This window comes from Agelaius phoeniceus, chromosome 3 (genome assembly GCF_051311805.1).
Source record: "Agelaius phoeniceus isolate bAgePho1 chromosome 3, bAgePho1.hap1, whole genome shotgun sequence".
Classification (NCBI taxonomy): domain Eukaryota; kingdom Metazoa; phylum Chordata; class Aves; order Passeriformes; family Icteridae; genus Agelaius; species Agelaius phoeniceus.
The window spans coordinates 62867281-62885292 of record NC_135267.1 but is presented as its reverse complement, the minus strand read 5'-3'; the positions used below and the strand labels follow the sequence as shown (position 1 = coordinate 62885292).

Below are 18012 nucleotides of genomic sequence, written 5' to 3'. Positions count from 1 at the left end.
TCTCTGGCAGAAGGGAAACTACTTTCTCTGCTTTCAGCTGAGAAGTTCAAAATCCTGAGAACATGGAAAAGGCAGGATGTTTCAGATTCAAGATACTTCTATTTTAGCTTGCTGTCTAGATACTTAGGGATTTCTGAAGAATGCTTACTGCAGCACTTAGTGCACAATCGGGATAGACCTACTCCTCATGGAGATTTGCTCCTTACGTCCAGTGGCATGGGTTTAAAACCTGTGATTGGAAATTCTTATCCGTATTTCAGACCTTGTTGGGGGATACTTCTGCATATCAAGGGAAGGCTGAGGTAGAACTGAGCAGCACAAAACCAGAAAAAGGTGAAGACCATACATTCTCTCTTCAGTTCTGTTGAGCAAGCCTTTCACTAGACCCTTATCTCGGGTGGAGTTTACACTCAGATAAAGCCTGTGGAGGCAACAGGTTTTCACAGGTATGGGGAGTGGCCCAACTGGAACTGCAGAACGTGGGGGTTTTGAAGAAGCAAGCTATTTTTAAAAACTATAAGGTGATTTCTTGGCTTGGATGTCAGAAACCTGAGCTAGGCTTTGCTAGCATGTCTGTATCCTGCATGTAAGGTGTTCTATAGCTCCTTTTACAGGAGAGGGAAAATAAGGAAACCTGTGAATATTAAGTTCCTCTCCACTGAAGCCAGTCCTGTGCAGAGTTTATGCTGCAGTGAGGTCTGAGGCATCCCAAGAACCAACCCAGTGGGCTCTGCAGCTGGCTGGAGTATCTCCCAGGTGGTCATGTGCCCTGCTGACCATGTGTAAAAGAAATTCAAATGGAGGAGGGTGTAACTGGCATTTTCTGGGAGTGAATGCATAACCGGATGGAATGGGAAGACTCAAGATTTGCGGCTTCATGCATTTGAGGAAGCAGAGGAGGTGTCTCTCATCTTGTATATAATGCCTCGTTTCTTATTTCTTCCTTGTTTTGCCGTGGAGGAAGTTTACAAAGCATTTCCCAGTACAGGCCAAAGCCTTCTTTGTTCTTTGTATTGAAACTCAAACAGTCAAATTATGAAGTTTAGCTTAATACTTTCTCCTGCCTTGCTTTTAGGTTTGGGAAGAATTTGAGGGGTCATGATTTCTGAAAACTTTGTAACTCTATTTATAGGAAGTGTACTTTTTCTCTTGTAAGAGACATTCAGAGATAATGACCTGATAACTGCTTGATTTATGTAACTTTTTATTTTAACAAAGTTGCAACATTCTTTTGTGCAACAGGAAGTACCACACTCAACATACCCCTGGTTTCCTGTTAGACTTCATAAAAATACATCCAGCTGTCAGAAAACTTGTCTCCCATGATGAAACAAGCCACTTTGAGGGAGGAGGGAAAAGGAATTTTAGTCAAGTAAAAGCTGAATTATTTACAGAGCCCAGCTCTTTTTTTAAAAGAACATGGTGGGGGCTTGGGTTTTTTGTTTGTTTGGATTGGTGGGTTTTATTGTCTTTCTGATAAACTCTAGTTAGGCTTAGCTAACATGACATTGTTTTTCTCAAGTCTGCTCTCCAGCCAGGGTGTCTCCAGCAATACCTTAAATGTGGAGGTGAAACAGATCCTTGGTTGAGGTCTTAGACTTGTTGAAGCACATGTAACTAACTACACATTCCCAAATCTGTCACACTTCCCTAACTCACTCAGTGGTTTTAAATTCATCTTGCCTTCCACTCAGTTGAGCTCCCTGTAGTGATGCCTACATCACTTTTTGAGGGGCTACTCTGCAAATAACATAATGGAAGTGATCCAGCTATGTATGTAGTAGATCTTTGCAGATTTTGGCTGTGTCTAGAGCACAGCTTTACAGGTAGATGAGCTGGCAGCCAAGCACTTGGCTATTAGAACAAGCTGTTAAGAGTAGGTGAAGGTCAGGGACTTGTTGGCTCTGTCCTCCACTGAGGAAATGTAACCGGTCCAAACAGGACTGCTTTTCTAGTAAGTGCACCATCCAGTCAATGGCTGGTGTTTCTCTGTCTTTCAGCAGTTTAGTACTTACAATATGAAATGAAAGTTGTCCTAATGTGGGGGCATCAACATATTTTTGTCCTTCATAAACTCAGCCTTGTTTTAACTCTCAGAGCCTCACAGCAGGGGTATGAAGCACCTCTCAATCGCTTCCTCTAGAAGGAATAGTCTCTGGTGACTGGCAGACAAGGTCACTTGAGCCATTAGTACTGCTAACTAGTTGTAGTTAGTACTAATACCATTAGAGACCATCCCACCAAAAACTTTGGTGACATAACTCATCTGCTTCACTAAGTACAATTTTAAGATGAGTTGGTAGATAAAAAGCAAGCAGAAGCCCCACCTGCTGCCAGTGTGTCAGTCTAGCAGTTGGTGGCCTGTCACTTGCTGTTTGTCTCACCTGCTTTGCCCAAGATCATCATCTTCTAGAAACTGGGTGGGACAAGTATCTCAGCCTATGCTGTCATCATCATCTACAATGGCAGCTGTATATCCTTGTCTGCAAGGTGAAATTAAGAGATGAGTGGGTTTAAGCTCTCACCTGCACCCATCGCAGGTGATGTGGGACTTGAAAGGATACATGGGCCTCAAGTGAAGTTTTTCCTGCAATAGTTTTTTCTTTTTTACCTTTCTGTTGCAGGTGGTTAAAACCATAGGTTTGCGAGAAGTGTGGTACTTTGGTCTTCAGTATGTGGACAACAAAGGATTCCAAACTTGGCTGAAGCTTGATAAAAAGGTAACAGACTTTGGGCTAATTGCTGGCCAAAGGTTAAAGCTTTTATGTTTCCTGGTGTGTTATTGGCTGCAACTTCATACACCTTGTGCCTGCTGTTGATTGTGCCCTAATTTTCATAATTTCAGGATTGTTTTTAGAGATAACATTGTGATCTCCATGGGCGAGGTGTGACATGGTAGAAGCCCTTTCACTCTCTGAGTTGCAGGAAGCATTTGCCACGTGTGCAGCAGCACCTGGATACTCTGCTTTGTTGGGAGAAAGCAACTGCACTTTCTGTGGCTGGAGGAGCTCTTGGCTGACGATGGGCTTAGGCCCTGCCTGTGCAGGATCAGTTGTGTCCTAATTGGAGAAGAGGCACTTCCAAGCTGGGCAGCCAAGTGCTGATGGCTCTGATGTGCTCCTGTTTTTGTGTTCCCAGCTCTTATGAGGGCATGGACTGCTTTTCTTGGTGTGGTGAGAATGGTGACATGGCAGTTGGTGACACACCTGTTTAATGTCAGGGGGCTGTTCTCTGTCACACACAGTACTGGGTGGGTTTGCCATCTGATACAGCACAGTAAATCATTCTCCAGTGGCCAGTGTTTGCTGTACAAACAGGATTTAACTGGCTTAGTTGGAAAACATAATGCATCTCCTCCATGTTCTCTCCTATCAGTAAGGAGCCAGAATTAAGGAATTCCACTAAAGAGTTGCCAGTCACTCACCTCTTATGGCAAATGCCCCAAATTCTTTTTTCTGTCTAAAAGCAATCTATTCTATTGTTTTCAAAAAACCACCTGCTGAGTTGTGGTGTCACTTCTGTCCTCAGGTTTCTGCTCAAGAAATCAGAAAGGAGAATCCCCTCCAGTTCAGATTCCGTGCCAAGTTCTTCCCAGAGGATGTGTCTGAAGAGCTGATTCAGGACATCACGCAGAAGCTGTTCTTCCTGCAGGTGAAGGAAGGGATCCTCAGTGATGAGATCTACTGTCCTCCTGAAACAGCAGTACTTCTTGGTTCCTATGCTGTGCAGGCCAAATTTGGAGATTACAACAAAGAGGTGCACAAGCCTGGATACCTCAATTCAGAGCGTCTCATCCCCCAAAGGTGAAGGAATTGGCTGATGCAGTTTCTTTTTAAATTTTTTTATTTGAATTCTATTTAAATGCAAAGAGTTTCATTTAAAAGCATCTTTGGTTTTGGTTTTCTAAATTGAATTGCATATAATTGGGTTTTTTCCCTTATTTTATTTCTATCTGTCATATTTAAGTATATTTTTGCTTCTCCTTGGGTTGGTTAGACAGGAAATATAGTTTTGTATTCAGCTTTTATTTCTTAAAAGCTGCTGCCATGCTGGTAACTGTGGCAGTATGAATGTTTCCTTTTTAAGAAGAAAAGAGCAGCATTAAGTCAAGAATATGTCATTCTTGAAGAAGGTTGGGTTGTGTGTCCTTAATCCTAATGTTCAGTCCTAAGAAGCTTGTATGTGGAAAGCATGTCATGTGGCTTCACAGTCCATCCTCACTCAGGATCAGTGGATGCTATCAGACCAATGGCTTCTGTTTACCCTTCCTGATGACACTGCAGCAATGTCTGATTCCAAGGATTGCACCAACTTTTGCTTTGCTATAATCCCCTGGTGTCTACCGTATGTGTGTGATTTGTTTGCAGAGTTCTGCTTGTACCTCTCCTGTGTCTGGTCAGTGACCAGAAAGGCTTTGCAGAGGGTTATTGCTCATTCTGAATTGCTCTGCTTCACAGAGAACATCTTTGGGCTGAGTAGGGTTTTCCTTTTGGCTGCAGTAAGGCTTCCACCAGGGTGAGAGTAAGACTACAGCAAAGATCACCATCAGTGGATATTGCAGAACCTCTAATCTTGCTGATATCTGTTTCCTTGTGTAGGGTGATGGACCAGCATAAACTCTCCAGAGAGCAGTGGGAAGAACGGATCCAGGTGTGGCACGCTGAGCACAGTGGCATGCTCAAGTGAGTGTTTTGTGTTGGTACTTGGGCTGATCACCTTGCTGCTTGTTTGGCTACCTTAAGTTTGCATTTCTACAACATGGTTTTGTTAGTCTGTGGTTTAGACTCTTGAGTTGCCTGTGTGAGTGATACACACTACTCCTGGCATGTATTTTTTAGTTCAATATTGGATCATGTGGTAAAGCACAGTAATATATTTTGTGCTGGTGCTGAGAACAGTGTGGCTTCCTGAAGATCTTGGACCTGTGCACATTGGATTAGTGACAGCTTTGAGTGGGAAAAAGAGCAAAGGTGCTGTCAAACCTTACAGTCATTGAAACATTTGCACTAACAGATGGAGAAAGTTCAGATCCTATACCTTTCCTACTCACTGTACCCTGAGACAAGGACGAGTGCTGAGAGAGGTGAATGTTGCTGATTTCTGCCTGGAAGTACTAGGGATTGGTATATGGAAATATTCTCTGTGTGTGCTTGAAGATGTGATGTCATAACTTGTAAAGTGAATCCTAAATGGTGAATGTTCAGTTTTAACTTCTGTGTTTGATGTGAGGTTTAGGAAATTTTTTTTTTCTTCTGAGGTGTTTTTGTTTTCTGAGATAGAGCTGATATTCTCATTTATCTGATTTTCTTCCTGTCTCAATCAGAGAGAATGCCATGCTGGAATACCTGAAGATTGCCCAAGACCTGGAGATGTATGGAATCAACTACTTTGAAATCAAGAATAAGAAAGGAACTGACCTTTGGTTGGGAGTCGATGCCTTGGGGCTGAACATCTATGAAAAGGATGATAAGTAAGGCTTTTGTTTTTGCCTCTGACCTTCCAAAGAGGGTTGGTATGGGACGTTTCTCATGTGCAGGAATGCTTGTGTTCCAGTTTTGGATCAGTAGGTGAAGCTGGGAAATGGGCTTTCACATCCCCTGTGCTTTCATGTCTTTCCTGAGCTGCTAACACTACCTGCTGCATAAAGAGAGATGTCAGTTGTACAGTGCCATCTGTGCCAATTGTGCACAGTGCTGGGGCTGAATCCTGAACTGAGGAGTTTACCTGGCTTTTCCTTGAGTCAGGTCACCAGGTTTGCCATCAGTGGCCACAACAAGAACCTGGCTAGGCTAAGGTATCTGCAGACACCTAAGGAAACTCCTGTCCTGAAGTTAATGATGGATGTGTGTGCAGCTACTTGGTTCTGAAAAAGGCAGATTATGGGATGGACACAAAAGCAAAGCTGGGTGACACCCAGAACCCAGGGAGAGGCTAACCTATATAGTTACTGTGAACAAGGAATGAAATGAGGGCTTACTGAAGTACACACAGTTTTAATCAGCCCTTCTGGTAAAGGCAGAGCCATTATTAATTGGATAGTAGGTGGGAAATGATAGACTACATCTATAAATAAACATAATAAGAAGGTGAGAACAGCTGTGTCTAAGCCTGCTAGTCTCTTCTAATACTCTGCAACTGAAGGATTGAAGGGAGTTAAAATAGATATTTTTTAGATGGAGCATTGCAGTCTAGAGTACTTTCTTTTCCTCTCCCTGATGTTTCCAATCTTTGTTTCATGTCACTAATCGGTAACAGAGTATCATTGAAATACAGAATGGATTTCACCTGTTCTACATCTTTACCTCCAAAAAGGTTTGAATGCAACCCAAATATCAATTGGAACTCTCTGCATCTTCTGTTGATAAGGCAAAGGGAAAGGCAGTCTTTTCTGCAATGCTAATATGTGCTGTCACCCAGAAAACAAGGAGTGTCACTTGAAAGAAAAGTAGTTTCGCTCATGTAATACTTCAGTCCTGAATGACTGGTCTTGCTATGTAACCATGGTCACACAAACAGGTTTTTCGAGCTGCAGAAATCAGAGTGTAGCCATTGACTGTGAAGGCCTATCGAGAGCATTTGCAAAACAAATACAGTGCTGGAATAAACTGCTTATTTCTGCTGTAACTCTTGCCACTATATAATTAAGTCTTTCCAACAGATGTGGGGACTAGAAAAATAGTAATGTGTATGGCACCTCTGGTTTGTAGGTGCAAAGTTTGGGCACTGAGGGCAAAGATGAAGAAGCAGAGATTTCATTGTTGGAGTGTAACACGAGGAAAATGAGGCTGTGCTGTAGGTGTGTGAGCCTCTATACTGCAGTGCATGTCAATGTCCTGTTTCTGGGTATATTCAAGCTTTTTTTCCCCTGCATTAAAGGGAAAAATCTGCAGTAGAACTTACTAATGAGTGAATTATTTTAGTTGTCTGTCATACTGTATTATCTAGGATTTAAGCACTTGTACTAATGTGATGGAGGCTGGAGTAATTAGTTAATCTTAGTCTAATCAAATCATTTTCTTTACAGTTCTTAATGTTACACACACACACACTGTTGCATAATCTTGCAGTTGAGTTAGAGGTTAGGGAGTGGATAGTTCTGAAGAGGGTGAATTTTATTCTCGATGTCTGAATTTAAATGAAGCAAGGGTTTTTTTGTGCTTGGACCCAGCAAAATCTTTTGATGTTGTAGCTCTCCATCTCTTTCATAATGAGGGAAATTCCTCCCAAGATTGCTCTTTTTTTCTTCAATCATTATTTTTTATGTAAGACACAATTATTACAATTCTTAATCATAAACAGCTATCTCTAGAGAATATACCATCCCTTGCTAAGAGAAGAATAATAATGTGATATTAAATATTAAAAAAAATATTTGGTTGGGCTAATTAAAGGACTTTATTATAGTCACATGCACAAGTCCTTGTGATGTTAGAACTTGCTGCAGAGCTAATCAGGTGTGTGAAGGTGAAGTATTGGAATGGCTCAGAAACATTTGGTCTCATGACAAACTTTTTATTTGCAAGACTCTGGAGAAATTAAGGCAGAAGAAAATATCAAGTGTTTAGTGAGTCATATAGAAAAATTTCAAACAAATCAGCAGACCTAGACTCCTCAGCAGTGAGGAAGAGCTGGAAGTCTGAATCCTGCCCTTTGCTTCATAGGGGAGCTTTCCACGAGTGGGAGCCACATGGCACAGCTCATTGCATGAGCAGCGAGTGAAGTTCCGCTTGGTGACTCATGGGATGGGCTCAAAGAGCAGTTTGTATGGAAGGAAAGAACAGGGCCTTTGTTACCAACCTTGCCTGTAATCTAGGGGAGGAGATATCTGAAGGGAGGGTGTCAAGAGGATGGAGCCAGGCTTCTCTCAGTGCTGCTGAGCAATGGGGCAAGGAGCAGGCTCTAATGCACAGGAAATTCCACCTGAATGTGAGGAAGATCTTCCTTACTGTTCAGGTGACCATGCACTGGAACAGGTTGCCCAGAGAGGCTGTAGAGTCTCCCTGACTGGAGGTGTTTAGGATGCAATCCTGTGCCATGTGCTCTGGAATGACCTTGTTAGAGCAGGGAGGTTGGACCAGATGATCCACTGTGGTCCCTTCCAACATGACCCATTCTGTGAAACAAAAGAAAATAAATCTTCTCCTACCAATGGTGCCTGCCCAGCACTTCAGAGAGAAGGCAGCATGGGCTAGCTGTAACACAGCAGGGTAGCTTTGCCTGTGGGTGCTCTAAGGTGTGGGGAGCAGCTCAGTTACTTTGGCTCATGCCTCCCATGATGTGTGAGAGGCCTGTGCAGGGAAGCACTGCACATAAAGTCTGCATGCTGTGGATTTTGGGACCAGAGGTAAAAGAAATAAGCTTAAAAGCAGCTGAGCATGTGGCTTCAGTAGAGTCCATTCCTATTTACAGAGCCAAAGGTCTGTAGGGTGGCTGATGAGAATGAGAAGAGACCAGTAAGAGAGGTTACTGGGCTTCTTTTCCTACTCCCTGTGGTATTCTGGTTCAATTACTGTCTTCTCTCTTTTGGGAAAACTTTGTGAAGCATTGCATTCCACCAAATCCGTGTGTTGGAAGCACTATGGGGGAAAAATGTTTATTGCATCATCCCTTAAAACAAGATTTTTTTCTTTCCAGACTAACCCCGAAGATTGGGTTCCCCTGGAGCGAAATCAGAAACATCTCTTTCAATGACAAGAAGTTTGTTATAAAGCCTATTGACAAGAAGGCACCAGTAAGTATTTCTAGAAGGGACTCCTGCATATGAACAACTGATACTGTTTCATCTCAAAATAAAGTAGTCTTGGGAGAGGAGAAAGCCACAGATATTCTAGATGCAAAATAAGTATTTGTATTTAGAGTGTATTTTAGAACTGCTGTTTTTTCTCTGCAGCATAAATGAAGGGCTGATAGTGATAGCTAATGTGGAAAAAGATAAGGATTTTACAAGTGCAGAGTCCTTTTTTGTGGCAAACTGGGTAACTTCATGCTCAAATTGGAAATTTTTGCTAGTTTGCTAGTTCTGTGAGTCCTCTCTGCATATCTTTCAGTGCATGCAAGCTGATAGGTAAATTTTATTTTTGTTTTTTCATTTAAAAAGACCCAAACATTAAAAAAATTATGGAAGTAGTTCAAATGCTACTGCAAAACCACATGGATACATATGGCTTCCCATCCATCACTGCCCACTTCCACACTTCTGACAGAGTAAAATGTGGTGTTCATTGACTTTCTTGAACACCAAGGTAAATTTCAGGGATATGACTTTGGTGGAGAGCTGAAATATAGCTACCTGTGAATGTTGCTTTTCAATACTTAAAAGTATGTTTTCAGAGTTATTTTAGTGAGGAACTAGAAACGTACTTTGACCTGTTGAGAACGTAATGAGGTGGAATAACTGGTATGGGTGGATGTCATTCTGTCAGTCTTGCGAAATTATTGGAGTAGTTGAGAAAGATCTCCTCTGCTCTTCCCCCACCCCAGTACTTGGCCTTGGTGGATAAGTGCAGCCCAGAGAAATAATAAGCAGCCTGGCTTTGGCAAAGGATGATGGCTTATAAATATCTCTAACAGCAAAAGATCCTCCCAGTAATTTAAAGGATACTAATGCACTGTGCTGCAGGGATTTCTTCCCTCCTCCAGATAAGAACCTGGGGGAGAGGAGCTTTTTTTCTGTAATGCTGTTAGTGAAAACAACAGAACTCCCCAGAGACAGAAAGCTGGTCTGTCAGGCATGCTATTCTCAATAGAAGAGCCTCTTGCATGTGTTGTACATAATTATAAAACACAGATCACAGCTTGCCACCCACTCCCCAAAGAGTAAATCTGAGTTTGAAATGGAAGGCTTGCAAAAGGCTGGTACAGAAAGGTGTTAGCATCGAAAACCTCAGTTATGTTTCCTCCTTCCCTGTCAATTGTTATTTCCCTCTGGCTGATGGTATGTTTAAAGCTATGCCTAAAATAAGAATTTACCTGGGCACTAATTTTGAGTATTCAGGAAGTTGTCTGGGTCTTTTTGTTTGCTGGTGTCTCCTTTTAAAAAGGAGGCAGGCATCGTAACTACAGCAGAATACTCAGTCCACTCAAGTTGTAGGTTGGAAGGTCTCTTTTAATTTGGAGGATTCTGTATGAGTTTAAATTTACAGTAATGTAAAGGGCAGAGTCCTGTGGCACCTTGCCCAGGATAAACTTTTTAATTTTTGGGCTTTATCTGTCCATATACTCCAAGATCTTCAGCATATTATCTTTAAAATACCGAGGTGCAATTCTCCCAGTTGTGTGAGATCTGGGGTAGGCTGGGGATGAGGAAAGAAAGGAATTTTTTTATATTTGTATTTTAATGTTGTGTCCCTTGATTATGGCCTTAAATGACAAATGCAAGCACTATCCATACCATCAGTATTTACTTCCATGGAAGTGAGCTTTGCCTAAGCACAGGACCTGTTCATCACAATGTGCAGAAACTGTTTTACAGTTACTTGTCAGAAGTAGGAGGGTGGATGAGCAGCTTACAGTCACAATTTTCAGGATCAAACCTGTGAGCCTCGGAATGGCTCCAGCAGGATTTAGTGGGAGAGCACAGCACACTGCCCTGACTGCCACTTCTGCAGCCAGTGTGCATTAGGGAAATGCATTGGAGAAAATCAGTCTTTGCCAGCATATTCATCTTAATGCCACTTAGGGAGCTTTTAATTGCTTGGTGTGACTTCTAATTTTCCCAGAGATAGCCACAGTTGTGCTTCTGAGCTCAGGCAATTAAAAACATGGTCACTGCTTCCATTCCTGGTTCCATCTCTTGCTAACAGTGAGGCAATCCATAGGAGAGTAATTCCAAGGAATGGGCACTGGTTTATGGTGGTAATGTGGCAGCTTGCCCACTATCCATGTAGTACACAGAAAAAGCACAAGTATGTTTATCCACTGTGTAAGTTTAGACTGTGTTGTAGATGTGTGTGGTTGTAGACTCAGAAAAATTATCAGGAAGGTAGTGAACTTGGGCCCTCTGTATCCTTTCCTTAGCTGAATTTCTTCTAGAAGATCTAGTCTAATTTATAGTTTCTGTAAAAGTCTGATTATAGGACAGGTAATAAGAAATTTGGGAGTGTCCTTTTTACTGAACTAGAAATTTTAGAATATAATTTGTTTTGTCACTGCCTGCAACCTGATATTCCAAATAACCCATGTGGTTGGTGGTTAAAAAATTAGTTTTCATTTGACACTCTTCTAACAGCCTAGATCAGCTTAACTAGGAAATGCCATGGAATGGACAAGAATTATATTGAAAGAAATAATAAGATATTAATTATTCTTATTAATATAAAATAATAAGAAATTATCTGAAAAAACATGCAGGGCCTTGAATGTTGATTTAGATAGATTGAGAAATTCTACAAATTTGTAGTTATGCTTTGTCTTTCAGTCACAAAACTGCAAACTGAAAAACTACTCAACACTAGAGGTCTGTGTGTTGCCCAGATGTTTACCTGCCAACCCAGAACCTTTTGCAACATCTAACAATCTCCATTCAAATGAGGCTTCATCTATCTGGGATTTTCTCTAAAAGATGCTTTATCTAGAAGACCAACTTGCACATTCTATGGAGACTTTAAATGGAGAATATAAATCACAATAGTTTTGGCTTCAGATGATATTTGCAGTCCCTGCTGCTGTGTTTAAATGGTCTTGCATTTATGTCTGGATTAGAATTAAATTAGTGACAAGATGTTCTGTCTGCAGTTAGCTTGGAGGAGAAAGACTGTTTGGAAAAAACTGACTGTGGTGTCTCTCTCCTAGGACTTTGTGTTTTATGCCCCTCGACTGAGAATTAACAAGAGGATCCTGCAGCTCTGCATGGGCAACCACGAGCTGTACATGCGGCGCAGGAAGCCCGACACCATCGAGGTGCAGCAGATGAAGGCCCAGGCCCGGGAGGAGAAGCACCAGAAACAACTGGAAAGGTGGGCTTGGATACAGGCAGTGGGTGTGGCATGGCAGAAGTAAATGGCACCCTGGTGCCAGGGTTCAGCAAGCAGCTGCATCCATGGGCGAGGCTCCGAGCCATCCCAGGCTCAGGGGGAGCACATGTGGCCCTGGAGCTCTGGAGTATAGGCAGGGACTTGGGGTGTCCTGCAGTGGGACTGTTTTACCCTTCCTGCTTGGCCCTGTGCCCACACAGGCAGCTGTCCTGGCTGCAGCCTCAGGAGCTGCAAGAAAATGTGCAAGTAAAGGCACAGCAGGCTCTGGTGTGATGGTGTGTACCTAGAGAAGGGTTTTCCTGACTCTGGAATGTTGGCATCTGATTTATGGGCTGGGCCATGGGATGTTTGGGAGCAGGGAGAAGCCTTCACAGGGAGCACGTATGTGTACTCTGTAAATACAGAAGGAACTGGGAGATCTCTTACAGGCAAGGAAAAAGGAATAGCAATTCTACCACTGGCTGCAGGTTGCTTATGATTCAAGAAATCATGCTGCTTTTCTCCTGAACTTGTGGATTGTTTGTCTCTGTTCTCTCAGTCCTGTCGTTTTCATGCCTCCTTAACTTTCCATATGACAGAAGTAACAAAGTTACACCTCTTCTGCCGCTACAAATCTTTTCCTCTCTGGGTCTAGCAGCTACTTGGTATTCTAAATTTCTGTGCCAACCAACAAAAATACCTCATTTCATAAAAGCATTTGTATCTTAAACAGAGCAAAAATTCTAAAGAGATGAAGGAACAGCCTATTTCTGTCTTCTGGCTTCTGTTTCGTGGCAGCCACTTTCCCATTGAGCTGCCTGGAGAGGTTCCCAGCCAGCTTTCTTGTCTGGCAGTAGCTTGGGTCTGAAAGTGAGCTTCCAGCATGAAATGTGTTTCTAACAGGAAACAACTAGAAGATGAAAAGAAGAGGAGAGAGACAATTGAGAGGGAGAAAGAACAAATGCTGAGGGAGAAGGAGGAGCTGCTGGTGAGGCTACAAGAGTATGAAGTGAAGACTCAGAAAGCAGAGAAAGGTAAAGTATGTCCTGGCTGACCATGGATTGTGCTCCACAGAGGGGGTGTATGGGTTTGTTGCCCATGCCTTGCCTAAATCTGATGACACTGGGATGGCTTGGCAAGACTTACTAATGTCTGTCTGCCAATACAGCTAAGTGTACTAATGTGCATCCAAAGGATGAAAGTAGCATAAAATCTGCAGATTTTATTTGGAAACTAAAGGGCAGGAACTCTGTTTTCCCCTGTTGCCTGGAGGATTTAAGTAGCACAGCCTCTTCCAGCAGTGAGCAAGAGTTCAGCCCTCAAGTACTTTTTACTGACTCCTAACAGAAAAGTACTTTGGGAACAAATCTTTCCAGTGAAATGGAAGCTTCTGTTTCAATGCACAGAAGAACACATTGGAGGCAGTGACATCTGGTCCATGCAGCAAACTGTCAACAGCAGCAGAGTCATGTCAGTGTTACAGAAGTAATGTGTAATGTTACAGAAGTAAAGTTACATGAAGTGTTACAGACTTCAGTGCAAACATCTCACAGAAGATTTAATTACAATGTGCATCTGACTACTTCTGAATCCAGTTACTTGGTGTATTATGCAAATAATTACTTTGAGGAGCACAGTGAATATTGCAAGCTGGAATAAAGTCCTGTCATGACTTCTGCAGTTACCTAAGAGGCTGAAGTTCCTTAGCTTTGAGCAGACTTTTGGACTAACCACAATGATCTGTCTCTTTGCAGAGCTGTCAGATCAGATCCAAAGAGCCATTCAGCTGGAAGAGGAGAGGAAACGGGCCCAGGAGGAGGCAGAACGCCTGGAAGCTGAACGTTTGGCAGCTCTGCAGGCCAAGGAAGAGCTGGAGAGACAAACTATGGACCAGATAAAGAGCCAGGAACAGCTGGTAAGACTCAGTTATTTTGAGAAGAAGATACACAGGCATATTACTGTGCCCTTGAGTAAGGCAAAGCCATCATGTCCAGGGAAAAACAGTGCAGTGAGGTACTGGGCTGTCATTGTGGCACTGGTTTCTGTCATAAGCAATCTAATTTTTAGTTCTTCGTTTTTCTGTTCAGTCTCTATGAGAATTAACAGTATTTTTATTGTGTTTGTTTTTTTGGTTGGGTTGGTGTTGTTTCTAAGAGTCCCTGTAATTCCCATTTTATTATTCAACAGGCTACAGAGCTTGCAGAGTATACAGCCAAGATAGCACTTCTTGAAGAGGCAAGGAAGCGTAAAGAGAGTGAGGTTGAAGAGTGGCAAATCAGAGTGAGTATCTGCTTTACCAGTTGCTCTAAAGTTCTGTGCTTAAGAGGAGCATACTGTGGTTCTTAGCCTGGTGTGACTTCTCAAACATGTGGAAGCAAACATCTGTTCAGCAGTGAAAAGGACCAAACTTGTCATGAATGTGCAATATGTCTGCAAAACCACCTTTCCCACAACCCTTCAGTCAAAAGTCAGAATGAAAACCTTTATAAAACCTAAAAATGTGATAATTGTCTTGGAGCCTTGGAGAGAGAGAGGCACATGAATAAATGATGTAATGATAAAATGTCTGAAAACATTACATCAGTCAAGAGAAGATGCTGCAAAAGCAGCCACACTGCAGGTGTCTGTTTGAGGGGCACGTGCTGTTGTTGGTGGCTTCCTGGTCCCTGGATCAGGAGAGTTTAATAAACTGCTGCACTGAAACCACACAAGTCTCAGGGTGCTGGTGCTCCCAGTGCACTGTGAGACACACGGGAGGGCAGAACCACTGCAGCAGCAGGGAAGGTGACTGCCTGGTGTGTAATTGCACTGAAAATGCCAAATTAGATTCCCAAATTCTTGCTGTGTGGAACCGGTGTGTCTCCAGCCTACAGCTCTTCAAATGGAGAGCAGAATGACGATAACTGTAGCTTCCCATAGAACTTTTTCCTAGGTTGTTTTATGGGAAGAATATTATTTGTCCAGACCCCCTGCACATTACACAGTGGCTGATGATGATAGCATCCCTAGCAAAAAAAAAGTTCTCTAATAATGGAGTACTATGAGCTGCAGACATTTCGTTCTCTCTTGCTTTTCACAGTAGATGGAAAAAACTAGGAAGATAAGCATTAAGCTGATTTAAAGCAAGAAATGCATTTAAAATATTTTCCACTCTTTCCCCAAAGGCCAGGGAAGCCCAGGAGGATCTGGTAAAGACCAAGGAGGAGTTACACCTGGTAATGACTGCTCCACCTCCACCCCCACCCCCAGTCTACGAGCCGGTGAATTACCACGTCCATGACAACCTGCACGATGAGGGCTCTGAGTACTCTGCCTACAGCGCCGAGTTCTCCAGCGAGGGCATCAGGAACGACCGCAACGAGGAGAAGCGCATCACCGAGGCAGAGAAGAATGCGCGCGTGCAGAGCCAGCTGAGGGTAAGGCACTGCTGGGAGGAGGCAGAGGAATGAAACAGCCCTGGACAACAGGTCATTTCACCACTTGGTTAAACACACAGAGCACGACAGTTTCTCTTTGTTCTCACAGTTCCTCTATAGGAAGTTTGAAATAAAGGCAAGGTATATAAAAATTACTCTCATTGCTCAAGCTTTGAGATTGCTTAAATCATCCATAATTGTTTTGGAAAGGCCAGGTCATATCCACATCACTCTTCTGTCCAAGCATTAACAACTGTCAGCTCTCCCAAGAGAACAGGACTGACAGGAGCTGAGAGCTTCTCACAATAATAACCTTCTCACAATAATAACCTGCATTTATTGTTCTGTGTACTGCAGGCACTGACAGATGAGCTGGCCCAGGCTCGGCACGAGGACAAGAGGACCCAAAATGACATCATCCACTCGGAGAACATGCGCCAGGGACGGGACAAGTACAAGACGCTGCGGCAGATCCGGCAGGGCAACACCAAGCAGAGAATTGATGAGTTCGAGGCAATGTAAAGATGCTCGTACAAAGAAGACAGGACTGTGGGAAAGGCAGATCTTAATGCTGTGTTCTTGTTTTGGGGTTTTTGTTGTACTGGTTTTTTGGTTTGTTTTTTTTTTTTCTCTGAGGAGAGGTCACTGTATGACACTTAACCAATGTTCTCTAAACCAAGAGGTGTTTGAATCTCCCATTTTTCTGAACCTTCTGTGAAATTTGGTATAGTTTAAAACTTATTGTACCACAGATCCTGGTAACTTGCTCATGCCTTTACTTAGTGCCAAAAGGCCTTATGTCACATCTCTCTTTAAGCAAGACAAATTTTAACAGGCCATGCTTTTATTTAAAGATGTGTGTCCTGTGCAGGTGCTGGATTCAGCCTGGTCTAAAAGATAAGCATCTGTGGGTGAATTTTGTGCCATATGTCCTTGTATTATTAGCTACCGTGTGAAGTGTAACAGATGAGAAGACGGGCTGTGGAACTCAGGATTTTCAAGCACCTGTATGTGTGTTGTACATCCACACACGGGTGCTTGTAAATCCTGCTTTTTCCTTGGTCTTGATGCCCATGTTCCCCCTTCCCTGCCCCCCACACACAAAAGAACTGTCAACACCTCAGAACTCCTTTGTGTAGAAATTAGATATTTTCTAGTTGCTGTTCTCAACTGGAGAAATGGTGCAGTGATGGTTCAGAAGTGACATAGGGACACTGATACCCTCTTCATGTAACAAGTAGCAAATACTCCTGGACTCTACAACACCACTGTGTTTGCATTCCAGCTTCAGTACTGATCAGTTGTAGTGTAGTATTTATAAATATATATATAAAACATGCAATATGTGAATTGCAGTACTAGCTAAAGGGAAATAGTTTTGCTCTGTATATTTTGTTACTTTTCAGATTTAATAAGACTTGCATCTGTAAAAATGCCTAAGCAAGACTGTAGTCTGATACAGTGCAGCTGATTATTTACTATAAAGCATTATTTGTAAAGATCATTTTTTTTACTTAATGAAAACTGTTATATGTACACATGATCCAATATATACAATTTTACTGCACCTATTTTTCTAACAAATTTTCTAATTTTTTTAAATGTTTGATTTAAAGTTTCAGACTCCAAAGATGAAGGGACTGCTTGTTTATATCACAGTTGTATTCTCTCTAGTAGAGAGCATTTCTGTGACCATCCTTCCCCCACTCTCCCCTTTTTTCCTTGAAAATCTGTTAGAAAGTGAGATACAGTATGTTGTCACCTCTTCATTTACAATATCTATGCTGCGTTACACTTGAGTTGAATCTGTGTGGGGTTTTTTTATTTGCAGCAGCAACCATCTAAATAAAAGATCTGCAAAGTAACAAAGGTGATGGAGTGGAGCGTTTCTTGTGTGGGGTGTATTTTGAATAAGTTGTGCTTCTGTTCTTTTAGTTCCCGAGCTTAGCTTATGAGTCCCTGTGGTTTTAAATCTCAAATCCTTAAAAACCACACTGACCAAGAAAGGAAGGGGGAATACTTAAAGTAAGGACTAAAAGTATAACACAGCAACACAAGTTACAGTTGTACACAAGAAGTTCCTGCTGACTGTAAAGCTACACCCAAGGCAAGGCAAACTGACACAGGAGTTTGGCCCTAAGCTTGTGCACATGAAGAAATGATAAACTAGCTGAACTTTTGTCATGTGCTGTACACCCTACGGCTCAGGGTTGTTAATTCTGTCTTACAGTGGCAGCTGATAAGAAGGGACTTGTTACACCCACCCTTATTCCATTGGCTGTAGTCCCACCCTGCTACTGACAGGGAATTTATACATTTAACTTTCTAAGCACCAGGCTATAGCACACACTTGAGAGACATGGCCACAGGCCAAAGCTTTTTAGGATCACGTGAAATAAAGTGGCAGTGTGGTCAATGCTGAAGCACAGAGGCATTAGCATCACCCATTTGCAGCAAGCAGACAAAGATAAGCTGGTTTTGCATTCTGTGGCTAAAACATCAATGTAAGAGTGAAACAACGTAACTTTCTTGTTGTAACAGTTATTTTTTTCAGAAGTAGTCCTAGTTGTGATTTAAATAAAAAAGTAACAGTTCTGCTAGGCCTGGAAATGGAAAGCTGCACATTGTCTGGATGCTGCTGCTTT

General features: G+C 42.4%; 1 protein-coding gene across 2 annotated transcripts in view; it reads left to right on the top strand.

The window, feature by feature from the left end:
• The window catches only part of EZR (ezrin), a 37360-nt gene extending 20124 nt beyond the window's left edge, over positions 1-17236 (top strand). For both annotated transcript variants that reach the window (XM_077175440.1, XM_054628821.2), the window contains exons 3-13: positions 2625-2720; positions 3529-3803; positions 4599-4682; positions 5324-5470; positions 8635-8731; positions 11791-11954; positions 12855-12985; positions 13706-13866; positions 14139-14231; positions 15116-15367; positions 15725-17236. In XM_077175440.1, the coding sequence (XP_077031555.1) occupies positions 2625-2720; positions 3529-3803; positions 4599-4682; positions 5324-5470; positions 8635-8731; positions 11791-11954; positions 12855-12985; positions 13706-13866; positions 14139-14231; positions 15116-15367; positions 15725-15889 (1665 nt within the window). In that variant the 3' untranslated portion in view covers positions 15890-17236. The remainder of the gene's footprint in view (positions 1-2624; positions 2721-3528; positions 3804-4598; positions 4683-5323; positions 5471-8634; positions 8732-11790; positions 11955-12854; positions 12986-13705; positions 13867-14138; positions 14232-15115; positions 15368-15724) is intronic.
• The last annotated feature ends 776 nt before the right edge of the window (positions 17237-18012 follow it).